At 46.8% G+C, this 9,357-nt stretch overlaps 1 protein-coding gene across 1 annotated transcript in view; it reads right to left on the reverse strand.

The window, feature by feature from the left end:
• The window catches only part of SH2D4B (SH2 domain containing 4B), a 40,920-nt gene that overhangs the window by 17,569 nt on the left and 13,994 nt on the right, over nt 1-9,357 (reverse strand). The window contains exons 4-5 of the mRNA XM_010132260.1: nt 7,060-7,204; nt 351-558 (exon numbers count right to left, since the gene is read on the reverse strand). Coding sequence (XP_010130562.1) covers nt 351-558; nt 7,060-7,204 — 353 coding nt within the window. The remainder of the gene's footprint in view (nt 1-350; nt 559-7,059; nt 7,205-9,357) is intronic.

Here is a 9,357-nt window from a genome sequence, read left to right on the forward strand (position 1 = left end):
CGTGGGGCTTAAGATGTGCCAAAGAGTTTGGCCATTTTCCCCCCCCCCCCATGACAGCCTGTCACTCTGCTCTCATACGGACTTCTGAAGGGCCCAGCTCTCTGCATGAACTCTAAGAAATCTGTCTGAAAAATAAATGGCATTTAATTCGCTTTGACCATTCAATCTGTTTCCATATTTCTTTAAACATTCTTTTTCTGGTCATAGTGAAAAAGCAAGTCTCTGGGAATTTCCAGCAGCTGAAGAGCTGCTTGAAGTGGTGGGGGTGGCAGTGGTTGGGCTGAAGCTGGCTGAAGTGGAGAGGGAGCAATTCAATAGAAAAGCATTTCAGAAGTCAGTCCTGTACAAACCTGGATGCTGCAGAGAGCGACAGCAAAGGACTCTCACTGTTGTTCAGTTTCATTTCCTGGTCGTTGTTCAGGCTCGTCCCCTGGAACAAATGACTCAGGCCGGCCACTCGTCCCTTCTGGATGGCACGCAAGGATTGCCGTCGGTATTCGTCCCGAGCCCAGCGAGCTTTGTGGCTCCTCTCCTCGTCCGCAGCTTTGGATCGGCGCACTGGGTGGAATGAATGGGAAGGGTGGGGAGGAGAGATGCTGGAAATACAAACAGCCACTTACCCCCTCCCTTACAGAACAACCTACGCTGTTCCCTTCATTCCTTACATGACCTGACGTTAAGAACGTTCACAGACTGCATCTGATGCTGCCTTTGGCTGCAACGAGAAATTCCTCTTTGGGACATCTTTTCCACTGACTGTGCACCAAGCTTTATATTTCAAGAAAGAATGCTAACTACCGCTTAAAATTAAGTCTGTGTTTAACAGAATTCTTTGCAGCTACGCACAGGACTAGAACCGCCCCAAATGTAGCGTTGTAAGGACTAGCTGTAGGTTGCACTTGTTGTTGCAGACGTTGCTGTCTTTCTGAAAGGCACACGCTATCTTCACTACAGTGCTCAGAGTCACAGCAGAGAACCGCAGCCTAGAAATGGTTTAAATAACAGCAGAGGAATTAACAGCCATTGGAAAGGGCGTGCTGCTGCCATGCACGGGGCTGTCGCACGCCTGAGCCTGTGAAAGTGGCCATGAAGAGCCAGAATCCGTACTGGAAGACTTCAGGCACCCCTATGAATAGCGCTGACCAGGGCGTTACGTACCTCGGGTGCCTGGAATGGGGCCGCTGCGCTGGCTGCTGCAGGTCAGGCATCTTCCACTTAAAGCTGCCACATTTTAGAACTAACGCACCAACAACCCGGTCTTCAAAACAGAACCACTCAAATGCACCCAGAATTGTGCTGCAAATGCTCAGCATCTATCAGCTCTTTTCTGGTGCCTCAAGCCCCATTTTGATGATTTCTTTTTTTTTTTTTTCTTTTGAGACACAAATAACTTCAGGCAGGCAAATTATTCCAGTGCAAAACAAACCTTTAACATCCAGTGAAGCAAATATTAAAGCAGCAAGCCATTGCCTCCAGTAGCAATTATCAACCCTGCCATGACTACCCTGGCTTAGATCATTCCTGATTCATAAAGCGCATACATATTTCTTACTCTGCTGTGACTGGGACTGGGAATGCACAAGATAATACCAGGCAGCTGCATTTCATGAGGCTGTTTGCATGCCTCTGTTCTGCACTCCCGATATAAAGCAAGCAGAAGCATAAATGGATTTGTCCAAGTTATGAAAAGGTTTAATGGAATCGAGAAACAGAAGTGCTCAAAGCAAAATGAAATGAAAGAAAACCCTCTGGGCAGTGAGGGCAAGAGAAAAGACCTTTGAGTTCCGTAATGCTACCATAGGTAGAAAGATACAGGGTGAAAAGCTCATCGAGATAGTGTAATAAAGGAGTCATGTATGTACACAACTGGCAGGATTTTGGTTTCACTTAACTACATACCCTGCACTTTCAGCTAAACACAGCAACAACCAACCGCACAGCACCAAACCCATCAGTAAGAGGTTTCGCTGTTTACCTTACAGGTCATTATTCTTTCAGGGCAGATAATGCCATCTAAACGTGCTACCTCAATGGCTCAGGGTACAAAATTTCTGTGATTTATCCTTTGTAAAGCCACTCAGGAATGGCTGCTTTAAACGTGGACTTTGCAAGTGCCACAGCACGGCAGCAAGGAAGCCGAGCGCCATGCAGCTGGGCGAGACGTTTCGAAACCAGTCCCTGTTTGGCACCATCCCAGCGCACAGGTCGAGGGCAGACTGCCTGCAGCTTTCTGGGATTCCCTTCGACTGCCGTACAGGCTGCCCGGGAATGAAAGCAAGGTGTGATCACGCCCCGCTCTCCTCAGCGACAGAGGCTCCTTTCTACAGCCATCCCTGCTGTATTTTCACTAGCTAGCAAAGATCTAGATTCAGAGAGCTCACCTCCCTGCTGAAAATCCTGTTGGCTTTAACGCCGTGCGCAGGGGTCATGCCAGAGGGACGTCTACAAGCCTGGGAAATGAGGAATGTGATTTGTCATGCTCACAGGGAATCTACAGCTCAGCCTGGTCCCGTGGGTCCATCCTCACTACCAGTTTTCTCTTCAGCTGTGGGTGACATCAAAGGCAGGTACATCCCCCGTCAGCGCTCAGGGAACGCAGCCCATTTCCGCTCTGGCGGCACTGCAGCTTGTGCAGAACTGCCAGGGCCATGCGAACAGGGGAGGTGCCAGCAGGACTGCAGCGGCAGTAGTGCTGCCCAAAAACGGGTTACCGAACCCTCCCAGAAAATTGACAGAAATGGCCAGATTGAGGGCAGGGTTATACCGTTACCACTGCCAAACCCCTCATGTGCTATGAATATGCATCCTCCTTTGAAAATTACTTTGTTTCAGCTTTACCCTTGTTAATAATTCTTGGAAGCTTGTTAACGAGCAATTCAAAACGACCACTTAATAGGTAAAATTCAATCTTCAGTTTTTCTGAGCGCACACAAACAAATCACACAGTAGTTTTCCCTTTCCTCATTGGAAAACACTCTTCCCCAAACACTCTGCAGTATGGCTTCAGTTCAGCAATCCGGGAGCATGTGAGTAATCCCATCCCTATCCGACAGCGCACTCTGAGACCTGCTGAAGTTCACTGAGCACATGCTTAAGGCTGAGCGCTCGCTCACGTAGCTGAGCTGGGGACTACTCACTTCGGAATTCAGCATTTTATCAAACAATCCTGCCAGGAAACTCACTCGCTTGAATTTCTGTGGAAGGTAAATGTAGAAAACCCCCTTTAAAGTTCAAGCTGAAATAAATTCATAGACACAGTTTGCAGAACGTAAAATTATAACAATGCAAGAAGTGATAGCGAGTCAGCCTGGCATCCTGCTTCCAAGAGAGACCAAAAGCGGGCACTTCTGGAAAGGCGTAAGAACAGATCGAGTCACTCAGCTGCTCACATTTTTACTGGAACAGTTTTTGTCTGGAGATGAGTACCGCTGGTCGGACAGGACATGAGCACTTCACTGCCTGGTGCGCTCCCAGGGTTTGCTGTGTACTAACAAAATGCCTTCTGCAACACCCAACCCATCAATATTTATGCTACAGCTTTTCCTGTTCTGTTTTGCAGGTTCCTTTTCTGCTCTCCCAGAGGGGTCACACTTAGACTGAGATAGGGGCTATGGTTTACTGAACACTCTAGGAACAGATGGAAAGGAACAGCCCGTGGAAAAGCACAAACCTGGTCAGAACAGACACACTCCTCTAGCCAAGATTAGCCCTACTTCTCACTTCGCAGTTTCAAATAAGAGCAGCTTTGAACAGCACTCTTCGAATCAGCCTTTTCCACTACTCATCTTCTCATCTGCCAGCCAATATACTTGCTCCACACATTAACTCACCACTGCCCTCTAAAATACCCCAATCTATATCTGTTAGATGGAATCCAAGAGAATGACGGGTCCTACAACATCAGGTTTTCCCTTTTGTACCCATTCCTCAAGTTAAAATACATTTGTCATTTAGTAGAGTAAAAAGCACTAAAATTAGGTATTTCAATTAACACGGCGGTTCTAAGGGCTTTTATTGTTATTTGGCACAATCAGGGAAACAGCAGAGGCAAACTGAACCAAACAACAGAAACTAATATTAGCAACACTCTGCTTATTGCCTTGGCAATGAACAGCTGAGGGATAATGTGATGATGAGAGATGAATCCTCATCACGTTCTAAATTCCAGCTACTAAATAAATTAGTAGTGTCATCAATATCGCTGCTACATTTGCTCTCCACAAGAGCTGCTCCAGCACTATCGTTCCTCCTCAGCCCCGACCCCCCGGCACCACGGAAGGCGAAGGGCTGGCTTCAAGGAGGTGAGACACCGCGGAGCCTGGCCTGCTTCCTAATGGGCAGGTGTGGAGAGACAAAAGAATGTTAATATTGCATCTGCCTGTCGCTCTCTCATGCATTCATGCATTTATTTATTGCTTAGAAAAGATGACAAGTGGATGGCTTGGCCTAACTGGACCAAATTTCCTCTCAGAGCCCCAGAGGAGTATTTGGAGACAAAATGAAAGGATGACCACAAAGAGGGGGAAAACCAAACCAAACCAAACAATTTGGAACTGAAATCACAAGTGAAGGATCTGGTGAAACTGAGGTACTAGTGCATTCCACAGCAATTTCAGCCTGTCTTCTGCAGAGTTGAGGAGACAGATGCTAACACTCCTCAGGATGCTCGGTGCAAAGCGATGGCACAGTCTAACCCAGCCAGGCACTGGTTTAAGATAAGGCACCGAGCACTGCATCTTCCTATCTTCAGCTGTTACCCCCCTTTGCGAACGGGACACAGCTCTAAGCCCTCAGACCAGCTGGGATAAATGGAGACACTGAGATAAGCAGAAGAGGATAAACAAGGATGTGACACACGCCTGTCATTAGTCTGCAGCTGGTTTAACGCTGAATCTATTACTGATAGCAGCATCAACTCTGGCAGCACACAATTTATGGCAGGCTGCAAAACCCAGCGGCGGTGCCGGCAGCTAGAAGGTGCTGAGCTCGTGTCTTGCCACGGCAGCACCGTCACTGGTGGCCAGGCGAGGTGGCTCGGCGAGGTGGCTCAACAGGGCGTGGGCTGCGGTCGGTCACCCTCTCGACCGCAGGCAGCCAGGTCTGGAGGTACCGAGGCACAGAGTGAAGAGGACAGAGCTCCCTGCGAGCACGCAGAGTACTGCAAAGGTCACACTAGAGAAAACTCTGGAGGTAGGTTATGTCCATCAGTGAGCGGTGCAGTCAAAAGCACGTTGACAGACCATGAACACTGTTACAGAATTCTCCACCCAAACCTGCCTCAGCTCATTCCTTCCCCCAGAGCTCCTCTGTGGCACTTCTGCCATCTGCCCCTGTACAACGAATGCTCCTTGAGAAAACCGAGGTGACGGCTTGGACCTCAGTTACCTCTTTAATGCAACACTAAGGAAATGAGAGCTGGCTGCAGTGACGGTTATAGTATTTTGCTTTACTGCCAATCTCACTGTAAAAAAAAGGCTGGATTTTTTTTTTTTTTTTTTTTTACACACTTTTTTCCTTTACTAACACAGTTGCCTATGTATTTTCTTTCCTTATCTGTCTATCACCACAGAAATGCTGAAGTACAGAACTCCACTCTCCACGCTGCTTTGCCAGCTGATGCTAGCAGACAATGCCTCATTTCCTACAATGGGGCTACATTTTCCCCAACTCATTCTGCTCTTAAACACCCAAAATACAGAAAGCGCCAGTTTTTCTTTCCGGATAAACCCGTACACCTGGATTTAGATAATTCTCTGGGAAATAATTACCGTCTTTTTATTGACAATGTAATATACAGAGGTTTTATTGATCAAAAAGGAGCATAGCCTGCGACGAGCTTGGAAGACAGCACTGGTGTATCTTACCCGGATTTAATTCATGCTGTACAGAATGATTCACCGTCACATCAATTGCAGCTAATGGGACTTCAGTAATTAGTCCTCAGAAACTCCCGAGGTGATGACTAAAACCATAAAATAAACTCGTTGCATATTCTGAAACATTTCTTATACTTTTTTCAGGAAATAACCAACATGACAGCAATAATTTTTTCCTACTTGATGTGGAATTTAGAAAACATTGATACGAAGTTTTCCTACTTACTATCGGCTCTCTAGAACTCCACTTCAGTGTTAGTTGATTAACCTCTGTGTCATATATAACAAAAACGATAACCCCAGGTGAGCTAAAACTTTCCAATCCCTACATCTCCTTTTCCCGCAGAGTAAGCAAACCAGTACAGATGTGGCAAATAAAAAACATTCTCCCCCCAGCAGAAAATGCACAATTCTTCTGCAAACAAATTTCCTAATTCTAAAGCCAGCTCTACGATAGACTCAGAGTAGACAGATGTTTTATTCACAATAACTTATTGACTCTTATTTACTCCTAATGTGGCACTTTGCTCACCTCCAGTACCTACGTGTACATAGCTAGAGTAGTATGTTCTGCTGATGATAGGCTCTCAAAAACCAGGAAGTATTTTAAAATCAATCAATCAATCACAGCGATGATATTACTAAGGAATTTCGAGGTGGTTAAAAAGGATCAGCACCTCCCTAGAGTGAGATCCAAATCACAAGGATTTTTTTTCAGGGCAACAATCTAAGTACTATTTACTGAAATCTTCTGAAACGAAGTGAGTTTCGGTGCTGGTACCATGGCTTGAATCCGGCACCATACGGAAGACATTAAAACACAGACCAAGAGAAATTTTACCTCTTCAGAGATAGCTGAGGACAAGCTGTCCAAGTTACCGCATCCAAAATTATTATGACTGAGCCAAAACTGTTAATTAATTGCATTAGACAAAAATTAATGATCTCCGTCACTGTCCACAACGGGTTTTCGGTAAGGCACTGACATGGATTCCTGTTCAGAAAGACCCCTGACACCGGTGAACTCGCAGAACCTGCTCTTTGTAAGGGCAGGCTGGTCATTTCCTGCCAAACAATACAGCATCTTGCATCGCTCCAGGCAGAGGAGACTGTCGGCAACACCGAAGCCTCCTTGTATTTGCTGTTAGAAACACGTCAGTCCTGTGAAGGTGATTTTACTCACACTGTTCTTCCCACTCCTGGTCCTCATCGCTGGGCTGACCGTGCAGCTGAGCTTGCTTCAGGCTCAGATACAGCTCCTTCGCCCGGATTTCTTCCTGCTGCCGTATCTGTTCTTCGCCCTTTTGTCGTTCCTCCTCTTCTCTTTTCTATGCAAAATGAAGTAAAACGGAGGTGACTAAATAGGAAGGATGTGCCAGAAGTCAGGACACTGCTTCAGTTCCTCCTCCCACAGAGCAGCTGCGTTACCCCAGGCAAACTGCTGCTCTTCTGGCTCTGGCTTTGTCACCTATCACAACAGGCAGAACAGAAGGTTCCTACCTCTCAGGAATTCCTGAGGAAGGTACGTTTTGAGACACACAGGTAGGGCAGAACTGAGGAACACGTGAGCACCTACGACCTGAAGTCCGTATGGAAAACATGTTTTATCGCATGGCTGCACTGCTGGTGTTCTCTCAGCCCATCAGCAATGCCCATGTCAAGATCACATGTACCGCCACTGGAGACATTGCTGTCACTCTAGCAGCATCACATCATTCCCAGAACCTGCAGAATTCACTGACTGATTCACTCGGTACAGAAAATAACGTTTTTCAAATACCGAGATCATTACATTCAGGAAGAAACGCCAGATCCTTCAGCACACACCAGCCACTTCGCAAAACACACCTAAAAAACCCATAACTAAGAAGTTCCCTTCCAAGAAGGCCTTGAGGGAGACGGAGATGTGACAAAGGTTGCCTCTCCAGCTGGTCTTCCACTACCCTCAGTAACACGGGAGTAGTGTGGACTAGTGCAGATTATGGTTAGTTCCAACATTGCTTCCTTCTGGTGGGAGTGAATCTACTTTATGTATTTTATATTATACTACATCTGTGCCCTGTGAACTTTGTGCAAGGGCCTAGGTCTGAAAGCAACCTTTCATCACAACAGGACTCACAGTGTGACCAAACCAACCCACAGTCCATTTTAACCAGCACCACAAATAGGAGAGGAGAGATCTAAAAAACAGGGCCAAAATCTGACTCCTGTTATTCTCCAAACTCACCCTGTGGGTTCAGGAGGTGCAAAACTGTCCCTTCATGATGTTGCTCACCATCCTGCAAAAAGGAACTTGCATATCTGGTTGGGTTTTTTTTTTTACATGGAGGCTCCTCCTGTTCCTCCTGCTGCTTACACAGACCGTGTAGGAGTCATGCCGTGTAGGAGTGTTTGTTAAAACCCAGCCTCTCCTGCACGTCAGCGCTGAAGGCGAAGGACTGCAATAACCTACAAACATCACCTTCTGCCTGACAGTGGAGAGAGATTGTCCTGCATGCCGTGACCCTTTCAGCTCTTCCAGAATAATTAGGAAGGTGACAATTCAGCGTATAGTTGCAAATTGCCAAGAAATACCAACCTGCTGCCACAAATCACGCTGGCAGTTCAATGGGCGGCAGTAATCCTCTCCAGCCCCAGCTCCGCTGCAGAAATGATCTTATCTAGCCTCTGGCAGTTCAGCATTTACCACCAACTTGTTACTGTAAATCTCTGCCTCACCATGTTTGATAGCTTTACTACAGCTAGCTCTAAATAATGCTTAATACTAGCCACCGCTAGCATCTAGTGTTCCAGGGCGATGCAGATGAGAGGAGATTAGGTCAGCATTTAGCTTCTTCTGCAGAAAAATTTAAAAAGTACAAATTACAGCAGCTGATTTTTTTTTTGCAATGGAAAACTGAGCTCCTGGCTGCCCCAGCTCTTGGGGTCTCCCGGGGGGCTCTGGGGAGCCTTACACAATGCAGGGCAGCTGAACACCTGCCATCCTGCTCAGGGGAAAACCTGCGAGGTTTTCTCTTAGCTACAACACTCCTCTCCAACACACAGGATGTCCGGGACTCCTTCAACGCTTCAGGCTGGTGGGACACGCCTTTTGCAGCCCCGAGAGCTGCAGCTGCTTGGGAGCTTCCCGACCCCCTCGGCAACCCGCCCTGAGCCTAGGCAGACATCCAGGCTACCCACCAGGGAGCTGAGGTCCCTTCCAACCCACCAGTCTGTGATAGCGCCCGCCACCAGCAGACACTCATACCTCTAATTTGCCCCAGCTCTCCACATTGTTCAAGACTCTTAATGACAGCAACTGATAACAGCAGGAAATTATGCCTATGATCTCAGAGCCTTTGTGAATTAGCAAAAAGATTAATGACAGTAATTGGCTCTTTTCTTTGTCCTTTGCAATAGGTGCATAAAAGAAGAGCTGTCCTTAAGCTGCAAAAATAGAGCAGTCAACATTTATATTCTAGCATCATAAATTAAAGGCATT

Source organism: Buceros rhinoceros, unplaced genomic scaffold (assembly GCF_000710305.1).
Source record: "Buceros rhinoceros silvestris isolate BGI_N320 unplaced genomic scaffold, ASM71030v1 scaffold40972, whole genome shotgun sequence".
In the NCBI taxonomy this organism is placed as follows: domain Eukaryota; kingdom Metazoa; phylum Chordata; class Aves; order Bucerotiformes; family Bucerotidae; genus Buceros; species Buceros rhinoceros.